The sequence below is a fragment of the Mustela nivalis genome (genome assembly GCF_964662115.1).
Source record: "Mustela nivalis genome assembly, chromosome: 15".
Taxonomy (NCBI): domain Eukaryota; kingdom Metazoa; phylum Chordata; class Mammalia; order Carnivora; family Mustelidae; genus Mustela; species Mustela nivalis.
In genome coordinates this window covers 74,483,941-74,504,431 of record NC_139034.1, presented here as the reverse complement: position 1 = coordinate 74,504,431, position 20,491 = coordinate 74,483,941, and the positions used below count along the sequence as shown (strand labels likewise).

The 20,491-nt window shown below is 42.7% G+C and overlaps 1 protein-coding gene across 4 annotated transcripts in view; it reads left to right on the top strand.

Annotated features, from left to right (window-relative positions):
- Positions 1 to 20,491, top strand: part of ABCC4 (ATP binding cassette subfamily C member 4 (PEL blood group)) — a 246,336-nt gene that overhangs the window by 204,970 nt on the left and 20,875 nt on the right. For all 4 annotated transcript variants that reach the window (XM_082700685.1, XM_082700688.1, XM_082700687.1 and 1 more), the window contains exons 26-29: positions 116 to 271; positions 10,598 to 10,687; positions 18,193 to 18,365; positions 18,801 to 18,906. In XM_082700685.1, coding sequence (XP_082556811.1) covers positions 116 to 271; positions 10,598 to 10,687; positions 18,193 to 18,365; positions 18,801 to 18,906 — 525 coding nt within the window. The remainder of the gene's footprint in view (positions 1 to 115; positions 272 to 10,597; positions 10,688 to 18,192; positions 18,366 to 18,800; positions 18,907 to 20,491) is intronic.

Below are 20,491 nucleotides of genomic sequence, written 5' to 3'. Positions count from 1 at the left end.
CACTCTTTCTTACCAAATTCAATATAGAACTTCCTTAATCCATCTTCAACAACTCTAGTGTCTCCTAGGTATGTGGCATATTGTTACGCTTAATCCTTCCTGGATCTCTTTACAGGTCGGCATTGTGGGAAGAACAGGAGCTGGAAAAAGTTCCCTCATCTCGGCCCTTTTTAGATTGTCAGAACCGGAAGGTAAAATTTGGATTGATAAGATCTTGACAACTGAAATTGGACTTCACGATTTAAGGAAGAAAATGTCCATCATACCTCAGGTATACAAGTCAGGGCATTTCTCGTGTTCTTTTTGTAAGGGAACTTAAGTTTAATTGCTTCTAATTTTACTGCCTTTTTTAAAGAAAAAATGAAGCGTTAATCCTTTTGCCCCAATAGGGTATATTTTTAACAGCAAGTATTTTTATCTGATACTGGGTTGTGTGTGTATGAGTGTGTGTGTGAGTGTGTGTGTGTGTGTGTGTGTGTGTGAGGTTTAATAACTTACCAGAGAAATTTCTGGACTCAAGACTTCCCCAGGTACCACAGTTTTATCCACTGATAAACACCAAATTTTGAAAAGGAAACCACAAATGATTTGTTTAGCCCCTGAGAGGCCACTATAGGGAAACATGAGTTTTAAGTGTTTTAGTGATACAATTTTGCTGTAGGAGATAAAGCTGACTTTTCAAAGGTAATTGTTTCCATGGAGGGCGAGACGTGAAACCGCTGGCTTGGGGCACTACTGTGTGTGGAGATGCTTTGGGGAGACTTCGAATTGGCCACTAGTAAATGAACTGTGACCAGGAGGCAGTAGAGAATATTGAGAAGAACACAGGATAAGGAGGGCCGTCTCTCTGCACCTCAGGTTTCTTTCCCTCATGAGGCAGCTCCTAGCACCATCGCCCAGAGCCATTGTGAAGCCTGGCTTCGTGTGTGTGGAGTGCTTCTGACCTGATTCTGTTTTCTTATTCTGCTTCTTTTTTTTTTTTTTAAACTTATTTATTTACTTACTTATTTGAGAGAGAGAGAGAGAATGAGAGAGAGCATGAGAGGGGCAAGGTCAGAGAGAGAAGCAGACTCCCTGCTGAGCAGGGAGCCTGATGCGAGACTCGATCCCACGACTCTGGGATCATGACCTGAACCAGAGGCAGTTGCTTAACGGACTGAGCCACGCAGGCGCCCTCTTATTCTGCTTCTTAATAGAATTGTGACTTTCAGGAAACCTTCCAGAGATTGAATTACACACAGTCCAAGCTCCTGTCACTCCTTGTGGTTGGCCCATTCAGTTTCAATAAAAATGCAGAAATTATGTATTGAGCAAATGCTGTCCTCCAAGTATATAGCTAAGGGCAGCATAGGCCCCATGCCCAGTGGCCTGAGGCCTGCAGCCCTGGGGTCTGGTCTTTGTTCTGCCCTCTGCCTTGGCAGTTAACACATACTCAACTCCAGACTTAGCTTATTTTTGTTTTGTTTTAATTTAGGGCTTTGTTATACTCTACAATCATCAGCCTATCAAAAGAAGCTGAGAAATACTCTCTCTCTCTCATACACACACACACACACACACACTTGAGAAACACAGGGAATGAGACAAAGCCATGCAGATGTGCTTCTTGGCATGTGGATATAAAGAGCTTGTGCGTGCCTGTTTATTAGAAAGCATATAGAATACAGCACCCAGAACGGAGGAGAATGTGGACTTTCATCCTAAGATTGAGTAAAGCTGTTGCTGCCTACCACGGGTCTCTGAAATAATTGGAATTATTATTCTAAGTAACTTCACAATCAAAATCAAGATACTCCTTTCAGAACCACAATGAGATGCCTCCTCACCCCCCGTTACTACTCTCAATAAAATGGACAAGACTAGGGCATCTGGCTGGTTCAGGCAGTAGAGCATGTGACTCTTAATCTCAGAGTTGTGAGTTTGAATCCCATGTTGGGTATAGAGAATACTTTAGAAGACAGAACAGAGGCACCTGGGTGACTTAGTCATTGGGCATCTGCCTTTGGCTTGGGTTACCGTTCTGGGGTCCTGGGGTCGAGCCCCACATTGGGCTCCCCGCTTAGTGGGGAGCCTGGTTCTCCCTTTCTCACTCCCCCTGCTTGTGTTTCCTGTCTCCCTGTATCTCTTTCTCTCTCTCCGTGTCAAATAAATAAATAAATAAATAAATCTTAAAAGAAAAGAAAACAACACAACAGAAAACACCAAGTGTTGGCAAGGTTGTGGAAAAATTTGAACCCTTTTTTATTGCTTGTGGGAGTGTAAAATGCAGCACCTGAGGAAACCAAAATGGAGTTTTCTCAGAAAATGAAAAATAATAAAGTCACATATGAACGATGATATGGAATTATCGTATCCCGTTAGCAGTTCCACTTCTGGATATACACCCAAAATAATCCAAAGCAGAAATTCTAAGAGATACTTGTACACCCATGTTCATAGTAGTAGTCTTCTCAAGATCCAAAGTGTGGAAGCAGTCTGCATGTCCTTAGGTAGGTGAATGGATGAACAAAGTGTGGTGTGTTCACACAGTGAACTGTTACTGTTCAGCCTTCCAAGGGAGGGAAATTGTGACATGAGCTACAGCAGAGATGAACCTCGCAGACATTATGTTTCATGAAATAAACCCATCACGAAAGGACAAATTCCATATGATTCTGCTTATATGAGCTACCTAAGGAGTCCGTTTGGTGGAGACAGGAAGTAGAGTGGTGTCTGCCAGGGGCTGGAGGGAGGGATGGAGAGTTAGTGTTCAATGGGTACAGAGTTTCAGTTTGGAATAATAAAAAGAGGCCTGGAGATGGCTGGTAGGGATAGCTATGCAACAATGCGAATATATTTAAATATTCCTGAACTGGTCACTTAAAAATGATTAAGGTGATAAATTTAGTATTATATGTATTTTACCACAATTTAAAAAAATCTTTCCTAGCTCTCCCATCCTGATGCTTCTGTGCTTTTCTTTTTCTTCTTTTTTAATTGAAGATTGACATACAGTAATTGTATGAGATACGGGTGTACCTCCCAGTGATTCCGTATTTATATACATAATGAAATGTTCAGCACAGGACAGCCAGTTCACCTTTTAATCCCCTTCACTTATTTTGTCCATTCTAAAAAAATTTTTATTTTTAATTTTTAAAAGATTTTTATTTATTTTGCCAGAAAGAAGGAGAGAGAGGCAGGCAGAGGGAGAAGCAGGCTTCCCACTGAGCAAGGAGCCTGATGTGGGACTCGATCCCAGGACCCTGGGACCATGACCTGAGCCGAAGGCAGGTGCCCAACCGACTGAGCCACCTAGGCATTCCTAAAAAAAATTTTTTTAAACCTCTCCCTTTTCAGGAAAAATGGAAAGACATTTTCAGCACATTCAGTCCCTGTATTTAACAATTCCCTCTGGCTAGTAAATTCATGACTTCGTGATTGCAGTAGAAAATATATGAGTTGAAATTCCCAAGTTTTATATTTTGGTTGTACCCATCTCTGAAATGGGCCAAATGAGATTAGTTAGCAGAAGCGAAGGGTGTGTCCGTGAACTACTTTCATGTCCTTGGATGAAAGGATCGAGGAACATGTCCCACATTATTTTTAATGCTTCTTAATAAGAAATGGTTGTATGCTTGTGTACATAAAAGGACTGTATAAATAAAGAAATAACGTTAGATGATTCTTGGCTCTGCCACTAATGTTTTGGAAGCACATCTGAGCAAAGACTAAATACACCTTGACATCACCAGGTTTTGGTTTTCTTCCATGACTTCCCACCCTACTTCTGAGCTTGCTTGAGGTGCGCACACATCCAGAGACCGTGCTTACAAAACAGTACTAAGCTTTGTATCCATGTAGATAGTGATCGCCAACCATTGTAAACACAGAATCTTTCTCTTCTCACTTGCTGTCTCTAAGGCGCGATGTTGGTTGATGAAAGCGAGTCTAGAGAGACTGTGCAAAATGTGTAAAGGGTCCCAGGAAATCTTGCAGGAGGGAGCCTGGGATAGAATCTTCAAGGGTCAAAACGACCCACGTTTTTATTCCGAGTGACCTTGATGACGTCACTTGGCCGCCAGGCTCCACTGTCCTTGTCCTTAAATCAGGTCTAGTAATTACTGCCTCACTGATGTGTCCTGATGATGTAATGGGATGAGAAAATCTGTGTGGCCCCATGCTCTGCTCTCAGGAATGCTTCGTAAGTAGTGACTAGTATCAATTAAGGGTCAGGGCACTAGCCTTTCCAGTATTACTGTTACTTAAGTAAAAGCAGGAACAGATGCTTTTCAATTTCTATTTATGTTTTTGTGGTCCTTGGTGATTTCCTTTACATCTCTTGCTTATCACATAAACCAACTTATTTCTAGAAATTTAAACGGTGGAACAAAACAAGTGAGCCCAATGTGAATTTTAGGGTAACACGGAACAGAAAACCTGTCCCAACATTTTTCTCACTAGGAACAAGAGAAGTATCACTTGTTTTCTTTAGTCTTCTGGCTCCTCACCCACCTGCCTTCTTTCCTGACCACTGCTCTGTGCCCCAAGAATACTGTGCAGCCCCCCCCATGAAGACCCTGTTTTCTCCACTCTCCCCACATGCCTGGCTATTTCCTACCTCCCCTGGAGGCTGTCGCTCTCATTTCTGTCGCTCCGGTGCTGGTTGTCATCCCGGACAAATGTCACACGTATTCCTAGTGCGTGACATTTGCGGAATCCTTCACGTGTTTTAGCTTCTCTCCTTCCTGTCCCCCCAACTTCCTCCTCACGGTTCTGTGGTTCCCCCTATTGTTGGACCCATTTACAAATGGAGGCACCGGGAGTTGAACCCACGTAACAGCAAGCGGCTGAGCCAGGGTTCATGTTTACTTTAGGGGGAGTCCCCCCTCTGCATCCCGGGCAGCTGCCCACTGTGCTGGGGGCCAGAGCCCCGGGGACCTACGTCCACAGCAGCACTGCTGTCTCACGGTCCTGTGCGCACACGTGTGCACACACACGTGCCGAAACACGTATTCCCCCCCACACTGTCACTCCTAGTGCTCCGCACTCTAGTTTCTGTTATGTCCATTCTGTGCTCTTCCGTATAAAAGACAGAATGATGGTCATGAAGCACAAAACGGCTTTCATGACCCATGGGCCGCACCGGCAGTTTGAGAAAGCACGTTCCCTCACGGTCCCCTGTCTGGCCGGGCTCCTGCGACGTATGAGTCCCAGGCCTGGAGCCTCCCGGGTGGCCCCAGTTCTCACAGCAGTCCCGCTGGCTTCTCCCTGCTTTCCAGGAAGGAAAAGAAAGCTGGTGGGCCTGGTTAATGACATACCCTGAGTCCAATAGATACAGAACAGTAGAATCAGAGCTCAGGGCTGTCTGACGTAAATACATATAGTTTTTTGTTTTTCTTTTTTGAACTGGATGACCTCCGATATCTCTCCCATTGTTTTCTACCCCACTCCAAAAGGATTCCCAGAAACCACGATGAAGGAGAGTCAATAGAGAGCAAAGTCAAAAGATACTTCCGGTGCAGTTTTTCCCATTTGGATGGTTGTGGTTTTGAAAGGCTGAAACACTTGTGACTTTGGCTGAAGATTTGAAGCACACTCAGCACTGAAAGAAAATCGATTTAGGAAAAGGGGTTAATTCATTTATAGGTCATGGGTGAGCCTCAGGAGTAGGTCTCGAAATCGTACCTTGTTAGACCTGAGAGCCTGTCCTCCGTACGGTGTCTGACTGCGGAGGTGGGAAGGTCTGGTGGTCTCGGCCCTTAAAGTTATTTGTCTACAGCATAGCAGACAGCTTGCACCCTTCTGTCCCCTCCAAATCAATAGGAAGCAGCGTCCTTGTGTCTCAACACCCTGATTTAGGGAACCAGCGAAGTTTGGAGCAGTCTCTGCAAAGAAGAATGGAGGGTTTTTGTTTTTGTTTTCAGGATTTTTTGTTTGTTTGTTTGTGTTCCCACTTTCGCTGCGTCATTCCCTAGCTCCAGGCTTGCTGTGAACCTGGCTGCAGCCGTGAGCTTCCAAGGCGGTTCCACTCTGCCAGGCTCATCCTGGTCGCCCTTGACTGCGCGGTGAGAGATCAGACCTGGGAGAGAGGTGATCGCAGGCAGGACCGACGATCGCAGGCAGGACCGACGTCAGAACAAGCAGCAGGGGAGTGGCGACACGGGAGGGTCAGGGGCCAATCCTGTAGGGAACGTTCAGAAACGAAACCTCTATTCTGATGAATGTACTCCGCCACTCGTATAATTGCAAGGGTGAGCAAAAAACATAAAAAATAAAAAAAATAAAGATGAAACACTTTCTGAACTTCCAAACAGAACAGGTCGCCGAAACAGACGCTTCCCTTTGTGCTCACGACCTGAAATAGTTAAACACGTTCCCCACAGAGATGAGCAAGATGAGATTGTATTTAGGGACGAGCTTGCTTATCTGCAAGGATCTGGAAAAATGGATTTCAAAACTTTTGGATGGATCCTCTACATCTAAGGCCCCTTCCTTTCCTTTTGGCACCAAGAAAATGTTTTCAGTTGAATAGTGATGCCATGCAAATTCATTATTTATGATTGCACCCCAAGGGCTGGCACAGATCAACAGCTATCCTCTTTATCATGATTAAACAGATTCATTTTTTACATTTAATAGACTTTTTGAGAATCAAAGCAAAAGCGAGGTATTTTTTAAACCATCCACTCTGCTTCTTCGGTATTTCCATTCCTTGGGTTATCTTCCGTAGGTGGAAAAGGTTCACCAGAGCTGTCTCTTTAAGACTTCTTTATTCTTACCTGGTTTTCTTTCCTCTCTCTCTCTCCCTCTCTTTTTTTTTTCCCTTGTTGGGAACAAAACTCTGCAAGAGAAGAGGTAGGTATGCTGTTACTAGTAAAGAAATACAACTGGATTGTAGCCTAATGCAGTCAGCCTTTTGTTTCTGACACTGAAGTCTTCATTAAAGCCCGGGGAACTGCTTCCCGGAGCTCCTGACCTTTTTGTGTCCAGAGAGGACTTTACAGGACTTAAATTCTTTTTCCTTTGTTGGCAAACAATGTTCTTTTCTTCTGAATATGGATGATGATCGGTTCATTTAGAGGCTACAGGATTAAAAGAAAAATAAAAAAAGGAAAGCAAGATTTAAAGCTCCTTCAGGTGACTCTCATTCTCGGAACAGGGATATGCGCTGCCCTTCGTAAAGGTCCTCCAGTTAGAGATGAAAATGTCGCTGGTAGGACGTGGGGGACCAGCAGCCAGTCCGGAAGATTTTAGTCGCGGGCCGCTTCCTAGTTGGGGCCTGACATGACGAGGGTGCAGTAAAGTGTTGTGCATTATCTGCCTGGTTTGTAACCACTTGTTACCTTTTGTTTGGTTGGTTTTTTGTTTTTTGGGGTTTTTTTTTTTTTGTCTTTGACCAGGGTCATTTTAAGCTTTGGAAGGTTAGTGGGTAGGGTTTCTTTTTAGGATAACGGCCGGTCTGTCTTCCAGTAGCGTATACAAAAGGCCCGGTCGGACTGTGGTTCTGTCTTACAGTTGTGTCGAGGGATTATCAATTTACTCCACTAAATGCGTTGACTCAGAAGGGCCGTTTTTGGGTCACATGGCCAATAGGAACTTGTGTTATGTTGGTAACAAAGGAGAACATTACTGAATATGGCACAGAGGATTAAAAAAAAAAAGTCAACTTTAAGCTGATGAAAAACAGATTGGAAGCTCAGGTTCTATTTAAAAGATGACACAGAACAAGACTATTTGTTTACCTAACTCAGCCATGCCAGCCACCTCTTATTAAATGAGGTTTAATTGTGTACCTTCGGAAAAAAAATATACTTGGGCTAATATATTTAGTCTGTATTCTGTGTTTACATGAAGGGTGTGTGTCCGGCCGTAAATCTCGACACTGAAATGTTCTGCCTGTAAACATTTTTACAACATTTATTTATAAGATTCGTTTATTAACTTCATTGCTTGGAGGTGGGTACTTTAAATAATAGTATCTATCAGAAATGATAATTAATTTGACCCTTATCTGCTTCTGCAGTATGTGTCTCCCGTGAGCACTTTTATTACCTTTTGAAGATAATATAGTGGTTTCTTATTTGGCAAGTGGATGAAAGTAGAATGAATAGAAACCAAAATGAACACCGTGCATAAAACACATTGGCATATTAAAACAGACATTGTTAACAAATTGCCTGCTGGTTTAAAAAAAAATACGGCTTCAATCAGTTAATGTTCTAATAAATCATTCCCTTTATTCAAGTTTTGACTGAAATTGTACTCATTTTGAAATACATATTTGGCATGTCATGACAAAGAAAAATAATTCGAATCCACTAAACTCTTTTCTTCTGATGACTGCTAAGTAAACATGAGTAATCGTCTACCATATCCCTTCAGACTGACAGTAGAGTTTTAAGTGGCAGTAGGAAAGGGTTAAATTGAACTTTTTTCTTTTTCTGGTCGCGGTGACTCGCTGATGTGAGCACGACCTCCGTACGGCCTGCAGGTACCCGAGGGGTCTGTTTCAAGCTCAGCATAAAGCAGCTGCAGCTTTCTGCAAAGAATCCCACTAGCCCCCCAGTCTTTGGAGAGAGTCCTCCCTTTCCAGACCTTTTCCTAAAGAGAAAAAGGTGAGGGAGGTGATGAGAGAGACCCTTCCTGGTGGTGAGCGAGGTGATCGCATTTTAAAGGTGTGCTCCCATGCCCGTTCTCTAAAACCATCAAAACCATGACTTTCAAAGCTGGGAATCCCGGGCCCTTCTAGCATTTAACAAAGGAAGGAAATTCTGTCTTTTAAACACAAGGCCGTTTTTTTTTAGATTAGCTTTGGTAACGCCTCTGCAGAGTGTACTTTGGAAACCAGGCGGACCCTTTATCATACACCTCTTACTGGACGCGAGTTTGCTTTATGAGAGCCCCCGAAGGCAGACGTATTTGGGTCCTGTACATCCAGACAGGCTTGTGGTTAGTAGAAGCCAAGAGACCTCCTCCTCCTCCTTTGGTGTTGAAGCTGATTCCTTAATCTGTTCTCTTTCAGCCTCTTTACCTCCCCAAATCCCAGTCCTCAGAGTTTGGGCCCCAGAGCAGATCCTGGCCATGGTTTAGAGCCTTGGCGGAAGGAGGATGGGTAACAGCCCTCCTCCCTTTGGGAACCTTCCGGGAATCAGATGGAGGAGGAGAAACGCCTAGCTTGTTGAACTCTTGTTGGGATTGATCATTACGAAGAGTAAGACAAAACAGAATCTGAAGAACTTCTCAAGTAGAGCAAAGACTTTCAAATACCGAAGACAATGATTGTTATCTCCCTGATGGAGAACTCTTACCATTGCTTAGATGGTGGTTTAGTCTTTGGTCCTAAACTTGGTAGTTTTAAGGAAGACTTTGACCTGGCGTCTTGGGGTCTTTCAGTTCAGGAATCATTTTGAAACATCATATGACCAGTGATTTTTCATTGCTCTTGGGGGTATATGGGACACTTAGTCAACTTTGTAAAAACAAAGTGTTTTTTTTTAAATGTCTTTTAATATTTGGATTTTGCCTTGAGGCAGGCATGTTTCGGTCAGGCGAGATTTGAGGCAGGTGGGAATTCCCTTGAGCCGTTCTTGGATGCCTATGGAAGAGTCCCTTCGCCTCCCGTTCCCACATCTGTGCATCTCATTGTTCTGCCCCCTTCCCTGAAAATACCCAGTTGGGCTCTTCCCTGCTGCCCATATTCTTTTGGCCTGGGTTATCAGAGTCTTCCAGAAGAAAACGTATGTGGCCTACATACACTTGCATGAACGGGGTTCTCTCCTGAAACCCAGAAGGAGGCATATATTGCAAGAGTGACTTAATTGTGGCTCCTCCTCATGCACATGAATAGGAAAGAGCTATTTAAATTAAAATAATTTCCTTAGGACACACGCCACAATGGGTTTCAGGTTATCCTGCCCTTGCAGTTGTAATGATGAGGTTCTGTGAGGCGTGTAATCCCGATGCACAGACAAGATAATGTGGGGATCAGCTGGTCCAAAAGCAGAGGCATCTCTTGATGCACAGAGGCGCCGCTGGGCCCATTTGTCTGCATTCTTTTAGGACAAGAGAACAGGGTGTCCTGTTCCTGCGTGGGGAGAGATTCCCCATCCCAGAAGATAGCTCCACCTGTGGAGGGAACATCTTGGCTTCTTCATCAGTGCATGTGGGAACATATTGCCCAGTTTTGCTTGGAGTCACAACCTTCAACAGAACATACTCTTACTATGTTCTGGAGTCGCACCAGGAGTGACGATAAACTTACCAAGTGCTCTTGATGTAACATTCCTGAAATAATCCTATCCGTGTATTTCTTGTGTAAGCAGATACTGTCAGGAAGGTGTTTTTAAAAACCAGATCGTCCTTTCTCTTCAGTTTCTTCTTAAAACGACACATTTCAGCAGTTTCTTTTGTTAGCGTTCAGGGGTCTGGAAGATATTTTGGGTCCCACTTCGTATAATAGAAAATTAATAGAGATACTGATTTGTCTGAACAGACATTTGCAACTGTATTATTAATGATTATGGTGAATTTTGGTTTTATATTTTAATTCTGGAATGTCGCATTGAAATAAAATGACAGGAGCCTATAATAATATCCACTCTTCTGGGGTATTTAGGAACCTGTTTTATTCACTGGAACAATGAGGAAGAATCTGGATCCCTTTAATGAGCATACGGATGAGGAACTATGGAATGCCTTAACAGAGGTAATTTATAAAATGGAATTATTAAACTTGTTACCATCGGTTTGTATGTCTGTACCTGTAGAACATTGTGAGTAATTAATGGGAACGGATTGGTTTGACTCACTTTGTTCACCCTCCCGGAGAGCGTTGATGACTTGGATACACTTAGAATGTGTGTCCTGATGATGATGAAAACCAAAAGTAAAATGTCTCATGTTTTCATTGTAATTTTCTTCCTGGAACCCAAAGCCCCTGGATAGATTATCTTACTTGTCTTTAGCAAAGCACTAAACTGGACGTTGTATTTATGGGTCCAAGTTTCAATGACCAGTTAACCTGCAACATTCATTTTATTTCTCTGTTCTTGTGGAACGTCCACTAAATGAAGACGGTGAGAGTTTTTTATTATTGATGGGAAAAGTAAATGAGATCATACTAATAAAATGCTTTGAGGGTTTATAGGAAAGTGTTTATTAAAGTTAAAGAGAATGTGTAACAGTTACTTTTGGCAAATGTAATTTTAATGCACTAAGTATGTAGAAATAACAGAACCCTGGAACTTTTGCTAAGTTTTTATACTGATCTATTCATTTCTAGAGGATTTTCTATTATTTGTATAGTGTTTCCATTTGGACCACTCCTTTGAATTTCCTTGCTCTTGCATGGGAAGGATTCAGGCTGTTAGGATGCTGTTGGTTTGTATGTTTTGATACTAATTGTTTTATGTCCTTGTCCTAATTCTGCAAATTGACTCTAAGCTCCTGGGTGGCAGAAACCATGTCCGACTTCTAAACCTTAGGCAGTCTTTTAAACCCTCGAAGCACCTAGCTCAGTCTTCGGCTTTTAAAAAAGCACTTAATAACTAGGTACTAAGTATTTGATCTCTTCATTTGGAGACCACGTGGCTTATTTCTTTAAAAACAGTTGCACACAGCCCGTGACTGATGGCTCATGGTGGTGTTGTTCTGCATTAATGTGTTTGTCATTGAGTGTCACCCTTCCGGGGAAAGCTGAGCTCTTCCAGTTTATAGATGAGCTTTGTGAGCAGGCCGAGTTGGAGGCCCGACAGTTTCCTGCCGGTCGTTCTGGTTTCTGAAGGCATGTTGGTGCTGAGTCTTTACACACCCGCCCTGCTTTCCAGTAACCGTAGGGATTTTATTTGCCTAAATTGGGCCGATTACTTCACCTCCTTCCTACTTGAAAGCAGGGGATCTCTGATTTCATTTAAGTTGGTGGGTCTTTTCTGGTGAAATTCTGGAAGAGCAGAGGTGGGCAGAACAGTTAGCCATCCAACCTAAGGAAAAATAGGACGAACATTAATGCTTTTGAACTCGTATGACAAATTTGATGGTGCAATTGTGACACACCTTAATAAAACAGGAATTACTGGTAAATTATTTTTCTGTTTGTTTCAGAGCTTGAGTTCTCTCCTGATAGATTCTCAGATAGTAAAACTACTCTAGAAACTCACTGTTCCAGGACCATGAAGAAATGTTAATTAGGAGACAAATCCTATAAAAACTATCTTAGAACTTTGATCATAACTTGATTTTTTTAAGATTTTATTTATTTATTTGACAGATGGATCACAAGTAGGCAGAGAGGCAGGTAGAGAGACAGTGAAGGGAAGCAGGCTCTCTGTCGAGCAGAGAGCCTGACTCGGGGCTCGATCCCAGGACCCTGGGATCATGACCCAAACCAAAGGCAGAGGCATTAACCCACTGAGCCACCAAGGTGCCCCTTGATCATAACTTATATTTCATCTTAAATTTCTTTCTTCCAAAATTAAAATAAAAATTAATAACTTCTCAGAATTCTAAAAATGATGCAATGGAAGTGGTTATAGTAAGATCTACCTTTATTTTCAACTACATTAGGAATTTTCTTGAATAGAAATAAGCATGACTGTTTCACAAAGTGAAGTGAGTGGTTTTCATGTGTTGCTTCTGGAATTGACCTCATTGCTTCCGTGATACTTCTTAGAGTGAGAATTCATCCCACAGTTGTGTTTCTCTAGAAATGATTTCTTCATGATGTGCATGTTTTTCCACAAAAGATTTGGTAGATTTTCTTAAAATAGGAATGTCTCATTGTATTTACAGTATGATTCCAGCTGTTTTAGTCATACACAGATAGTTGTCCCTAATAAAGGCACCAAAACATAAACATTGCTTAGTTGGGGAATAATAAAGCAATAAGTCATCCTCCACCTTTGGCTTTCTTGAATTCTCCAGATTTTCTCTGGTGTACTTTATTACTTTTATTGCTTTATTACTGGAGCGAACTCCTGGCAGGTGAAGGCCCACACACTTGGCACAGTGTTTACCTGGGTTCCATGACCCTCTTCAGGGAGGTTCGCTCTGTAATAGATCAGGGACCCTTCACCTCGAGTCCTTAGAATCTCCAGGTCTTTGGTCTGTGGACAAAGAGACTTCCTTCCCGAAAATTGTGCTCCAGGTAGAAGAGATGCGGGTTTATCCAGAAAGACACCATACAGAGGAGTCAGTCTAATGCCATTCAGGTTCTTCTCGATCTCTCGTACTCAGTCTACCCACCATCTCCACAGCTTGCTTCTTCCCATGCCGTCCGCACCCGAGTGCGTCAGAAGCAGCCCTGCTCTCCAGTAGAGGGTAGGAGACCGGTGTCTTCGGACCTCCCTTCAAGGTGGGCTAGCCAAGTGGTCAGCTGCTTTACAAATGATGCCAGACAGGAAACGACTCATCGGGTTGGCTTGAGAGCCAGTAAGAGAGCACTACTGTCTTCTCCTGTTTAGGAAGTCCAGTTAAAAAGATTTTTTATTTTTAAGGCCTTTTGGTTGTGTTTCCTCCTCCTCCTCCTTCTCCTGGACGAGCCAGAAGGTCGGAAGGGGCAGTCCTGTGCACACTGCCCATCTCATCTGACCTCTTTTTTCATGTATGGAAAAATAGTCACAAACCAAAGAAAGTTCACTAGAAAATTGGTGGCCTTTGGGGTACCTACAAAGCAGCAGCAATATTTAAATACAAATAATGACTAGAAATGAAGCAGTTTATTAGTCAAGGGGCTAAAAGATTATAACATAGAAAGCTCAGCAGTATGATACTCCTTTAAAAAGCCACAACGACAACGAACAGCTTTAATCCTGGGATGTGCAATTAAGAGTGGGGTACGTCTGGGGCGCCTGGGTGGCTCAGTGGGTTAAAGCCTCTGCCTTCGGCTCAGGTCATGATCTCAGGGTCCTGGGATCGAGCCACACATCGGGCTCTCTGCTTAGCAGGGAGCCCGCTTCCTCCTCTCTCTCTCTGCCTGCCTCTCTGCCTACTTGTGATCTCTGTCTATCAAATAAATAAACAAAATCTTTAAAAAAAAAAAAAAAGAGTGGTGTATGTCATGTTAGAACATGGAGGAATTGTCTGGTTATGTTCACCGCTGATGGTGTCTCTATTAGAATACAGGTCTTTCTCAATATATAGGAAACCAAGCCCAAGAACTCCGAGCATCAGCACTGTACCCTTGGGGGGTATAACGCAGCTCTTCTTTTGTGAAATGTTGCATTTCCATTTCTCTTGAGGCTGCGCATTTTGGTAAATGAGCTCTCCCTTCCCTTCATTTACTGTTGGCTTAGTTCTAGGAAAAGCTCCTACCCGCCTGTTGATCGCACTTCAGACTCTCTTCTCTCTCTAGCCTGCATCGGCCTTTCTCTTTGACAAATAAGAAAGTTCCACAACATGTGGAGAGGATGCGGCATCCGTGTTAGCCTCCTGTGATGGGGGCTGGCACCTGGTCCATTCCGTACACATAGCAGGTTACCCTGACGAGGTTTACGATGCTGCAAATGGCTGTCATATGAATTCAGTTCATTATTTTCAGTTTTGCTGTAGTTTATTATTTTCCTAAGGTTAAAAATAATCTGAAGGATTCTGTATGGAGGAGATAAGTATTTTTGAATAGCATTATTTGAACTTTTTTCCTTAAATTATTATTTTTTAAGATTTTATTTATTTATTTGACAGATCACAAGTAGGCAGCAAGGCAGGCAGAGAGAGAGGAGGAAGCAGGCTCCCCGGTGAGCAGAGAGCCTGATGTGGGACTCACTCAATCCCAGGACGCTGGGATCATGACCTGAGCCGAAGGTAGAGGCTTTAACCCACTGAGCCACCCAGGCACCCCTTAAATTATTTTTTAAAGCTTTTTCTTTTTTATTTGAGAGACAGAATGAGATAGAGAGAGTATGAGCAGGGGGAGGGGCAGAGGAAAAGCAGACCCCCTGCTGAGCAAGGAGCCCATGTGGGACTTGATGCCAGGACTCCAGGATCATGACCTGAGCTAAAGGCAGTTGCTCAACTGACTGAGCCACCCAGGCGCCCCTCCTTAATTATTTTTTAAATGCCTTTATACACTTTAAAGTATGATGTTAGGATATCTTGAAGCTACGTAGCTGTTGTGAGGAACTCATTTCTTTTACAATGACATTTAATAAGAAGAAAACAGTATCTTGTATAAATTACATGGATTTGTTTTCTGATTTTTATAGGAGTAAATATGTCACAAAATGAAGTACACTTTTGGGTTTATTCATCCATTCAATAAATACCCAGTGGGAGCTTTTTAGAGCTAAAGGCATTCTTGTAGATTCTGGGACTCTTACAGTCATCAAAAGAGACTATCCCCTTTCGGAGCTAGAATTCTCATGGAGTAGATGGAACATAAGCCAATGGATATGTAATCAAGTCTGCGTACCGATGCGTGCGAAGAAGAAAAATAAAGCTGAACATGAAGGGAGTTTAACTGACCGCATTATGAGACAGAAAGTATCTATTGATCTCTTTGTATCAGGCAGTATTGAAAACTCTACACATCCTGACTCCTTTTATATTCCAACAATGTTAGGTGCTAGGCACCTTTAAAATCATTGCAGTCTTACTTACAGTTCCGGAAGCTACGATAGAGAAAGTAAAGAACTTGCCCAGTGGGCAGACGCAGGCAGTACTCATGCCCAGGCTGTCTGGCTTCCGGGTCCCAATTTTGTATTTAAAAATTTTCAGATAACAAGAAAACAGAAACAATAGTATGACCCACACACATGCACCCTTCACCTGGTTCTTTTTTTTTTTTTTTTTAAAGATTTTATTTATTTATTTGACAGAGATCACAAGTAGGCAGAGAGGCAGGCAGAGAGAGAGAGAGGAGGAAGCAGGCTCCCTGCTGAGCAGAGAGCCCAATGCGGGGCTCGATCCCAGGACCCTGAGATCATGACCTGAGCCGAAGGCAGTGGCTTAACCCACTGAGCACCCAGGCGCCCCCTTCACCTGGTTCTTATATGACCACGTCTGCTTCCTCTCTTCTGTAGTCTGTGCTGGGCTGAACCTGCTGGAAAGTAAGTTGCAGAAATTTTCATTATAAGTTACAGTTCACCCGTAGATACCTAACTATATGTGGTATAAGAATAAGGACCTCCTCCTACATAATCCTCATCTCACTCAAGACCCAGAGGTAATATTATGCTGGTCACAGGTGTTCACATTCCCTCGGTGTAACTCCTGCTTACTGCCTTCTGCCTCTCTCATCTTTTCTTGGTTCCAATACTTCATTATAGATAGAATGAATGAATGAAAACATGAGAGATGGCTTTCATGTTCATATCATTCTCATAATCAGCCCTGATTGGTCATTGAAGACAGAATCTCAGAAAACTGTGTTTTCTGGAAAACCTGTTTATTATTCATCAGGCAGCTATGGGCAACCCAAAGGAAGATTAAAAACCAGGCTAGTGAGCTGTCATGTGAGTCAGGGGGTGAGCATGAGGTTATCTCTTCCAACGTCAGGAAGAAAGAAAGATGCATTGGCTTAGGTGTTATCAAAGTCAACTGGGAAGGAAGAGCTGGTCAAAGCCTCAATGGGTTCCATCCCCTGGGGTGTAGATCAAGGAATCTTTTCATAAGAAGAATCACCTGTGGGCCCTCCTCCTTGTAGTGGAGGGGGTTGACTAAGCCAAATCTCTCATTTCATACTTTCCAGTGCACGGACTGGCCCCCACCATTCTGATCTTACACTTTAGATTTTATAGCTTTTGTGTGAATGCTGAGTACCAACACTGTGTTTATCCCAACGCAGATTCCCATTCCTGGGGATTGGACTTTGGTCTTAAGCACAATAATCACATTCACAGAAGTGCTTCAGCATTTAGGGTGCTGTAAAAACATTGCTCACGTACCCTTGGGGTTCGTCATTTGACGTTGCAGTTCCATGTGCCTGCTTTTTGGCCATCACCCAACGATCTCTTGGTTTTCTTAATTCCAAGTGTATTTACTCTCTATTCTTTAACCCTCAAGGATAGCGTGAGTTTGGTTCTTATAAAATTTCCCCAAATAGGCATGGAGCTGAGCTCTACCACTCAGCCTGGTTTCGGATTATCTTCAGTGTTGAACAGCTTGTTGTTTTTGGAACTTACAATTGTATGAAGGTAGATTAATATAAACACTATCTAAGCTCAGAGTCTGGGGGAAGTAAGATGTGATGTTGTGCCCTGTTTCCATGAGTTTTCATTCACTGGAAATCCTTTATGAGATTAAAGTAAATTCACTTGACTGGTCTAGCAGGGTGTATTAAATTTGGGAAAGAGCCCATCCCCAAAATAGGTTCCAGGTTTGCTAATATATGAGGTGTGGTTTGCCATTGTTTGAATTGGTGAATTTATTTTTTTTTTTAACTTTAAAACCTTCCAAAATGGTAAAGTGCTGACAAGATTATATCTTTAGAGAAGCATACTTCCTGTAACAAATTTTTTCTTCTCCCTTTAGTGTACCAACTCCCATACAAAAATGTATTCTGGGAAACTTGATTCAACCATACTGATCCATTTAATGTTTTTAGTGTTTAGACTACACTGAGAGAAATAGCTTCATGTTTTGAGAAATTTCCGTACTTAATCCTGAGAGAGGGGTTCCTGGTGGACATCACGTGGCAGGGGTGATTTCTTATCACCAACTTGATTGGTATTATTTTACATATCAGAAAATTTCCTCACTGTAAGTATGACTCAGTGGTTTTTGGTAAATTTGTAGTCATTGTAACAATCAAGTTTTAGAACATTTCTATCCCCCACCCCTGATTCTCTCTTATCTATTTACGGCTAACCCTGTGCCCCCAGGGAACCCCTGTTCTGCTTTTTATCCTTATAAATTCCTACAGTTACCTTTTCTCTAAAAATTAATTAATAATTTTTAATTATTCCCTATGTTACCTTGAGAATAACTTTATTCAGCATACTGTATATCTCTTCATGTATGAATAGATGGTGCCTACTGATGGCAACACAAGAGTCTAGACTCCCATTAAACATGTGCTCCTAGGTCAGAATCATTCTGTCCTGAGTTGATGCAACTGTCTTTTTCAGTAAACAGCGATTGGCAGTAAGTCCCCCCATCACGTGACTAGGCATGTAAGATGCGTGACGTCCTGAGGACTTCAGAGCTCTCATGTCCAGGGGGCTTGTCTGCTTCAATAGGAGTTCGTTTAGGAAGAGGTCATTCTTTCTGCATCCACAGGTACAGCTTAAAGAAGCCATTGAAGAACTTCCTGGCAAACTGGACACCGAATTAGCAGAATCGGGATCGAACTTCAGTGTTGGACAGAGACAACTGGTGTGCCTCGCCAGGGCCATCCTCAGGAGAAACCGGATATTGATCATTGATGAAGCGACAGCAAACGTGGATCCAAGGTACAGAACTGAAGTCCCTGGACCCTGGAATTCAATTTTTAAATGCGGTCGGTGAGAAACATTTCATGATGCTCAGAAATGTTTCTGAGCGTTCTCTTTGCTCCCAAGACACCTCTTGATAACATTAATTCTAGAAAATAGAGGGAGATGCCAAAATGAGTGATAACAGTGTGAATGGTTTTGGAAGGAATCCTAACAGAGCTAGTTGCCTAAATTCAACTCCTTTAAGTTTCAAGCAATTGGAGGGAAGAATATTTTATGTCATTATATGCAAAATAGGACATTTCTAAATAGATATTTTGATACTCAGTTTTTTCAACAAGATCATGTCTGTGATTTTTTTTAAAAACATTATGAAAATGTCATATGATTGTTTTAAGTCTTAAGTCTGCTTTTCCTCATCTACTGAAATAAATACAATTCCTTTTGTTCCAGAACTGACGAATTGATACAAAAAAAAATCCGTGAGAAATTTGCCCAGTGCACCGTGTTAACCATTGCCCACAGGTTGAACACCATTATTGACAGCGACAAGATTATGGTAAGACTCACCTGTGGCATTCCAGGTGTTTCCATTAATGTTCAGTTTTTCAACTTAACCATCCGTGTACAGCCTGATAGAAACCTCCAATAAGTTCGTTTTGCATTCATTTTTCTGCTCATCCCTGACAATAACTTAAATACTTAACTGTACCTTCAGAATATAAAATTATATAATAATTTCTTATTTCCATATTAAAAGTTTTTTGAATTGTCCTTTTTCTGTGTGATGGTCAGCCATGGAAATACTTCAAATCCAAGATCTGGCCTCGTCTTACAGCGGGTAAAACAGTCATTTTCACTGTGTCACAGTTGTTTCAGTATTTTGGATTCTCCTAATCAAAAAGTTAGCCTTCATTTAGGCTGCCCGTTGGTTTTTGGGTAAGTTGCAGGATTTCTCAGCTGTTGGGATGTTCACATGATGTAGCATCAGAGGGGAGTCTGAGAAGAGAGGCTCCGGTCAGAAACACAATGTATTTCAACAGAAAGGATTTAATGTAGGGAATTTAACGTAGGAATTGGATGGCTGAGAACGTGGAAGGGAAACACGGGGTTAATAATTTTAGGAGGCAGCTACTGAGCCTCAGGACAGATTTCTGGACCCACGAACTCAGAGGAGAGTCCCTAAGGACTCCTGTGCTCAGACCTCCAAGGAGAGCCACTGCCCAGCGGCAGGTCACGTCTGTGAGGTGCACCAAGAAGCTCGTTCTCAGTGTGTGTTCTCATGGAAGATGGGGGCTGGCACCAGTTCCCAGGCGATGCTGCAGGGTGGCATAAGCCAGGGAGACCTTTGGCTCCGTGTCCCACCGTCAGGGCCCCCCAGTCCTCCTTGCTGGTGGAACCCAACAGCGCACCCACTGACCAAGGTCTCTGACCTGGGATTTGCAGAAACCCAGCCCCAGCCTCTCACATGAGAGTGTAGGAAGAAAGGCACATCTGGGCCCGAGAGGCTAGGTGACCAGCCAGCAAATCTGCCACACAGTGGATCAGGCAACCACACACGTGAGAAGCTCCAAGCTTTGGTCTCTAGACCTTGATTGGCTTTTTCTTTCTTAGTAATTCGGGCTTTCCTTACTTATTTTTCTTTCCTTTTTCCCTTCCTCCCTCCCTTTGGTCTCTATCTTCCTCTCTTTTTTTCTTCTGTCTCCTTTCCCTCTGTTGCTTGCTCAGGTTCAGTAAATCCTAGAATGTGGCTTTATAAGATGATAAGAAAGTCATCCCTCAAAGGCAAAGCCTTTGTATGCAAATGATTCCAAGGAATGCGAGTTATTTTCGGGCTGCCTCTCCACCTGTGGCAACAGGCTGACTTTCTGCCCATTGTCACCAGACACTACAGTGACTCTTTGATTAGTGGTGAGGAAGGAAATAGATAAAGAAGGCCTATACAGTGCGTGAGAGGCAACAGATGGGGTTAACCAGTGATTTTGATGGTCTGGACTACGTAGGTTAATAATTCGTAATAAACAATTAGTAATATCCAAGCTTCCTTATGTCTGGTGAAAATGGAGCTATCTCTTTAGACTTTTGGGGGCAGTTTCTGGAATATTGCCTCCCAGCCTGCTTCATATGCATTACCAGACGGGATG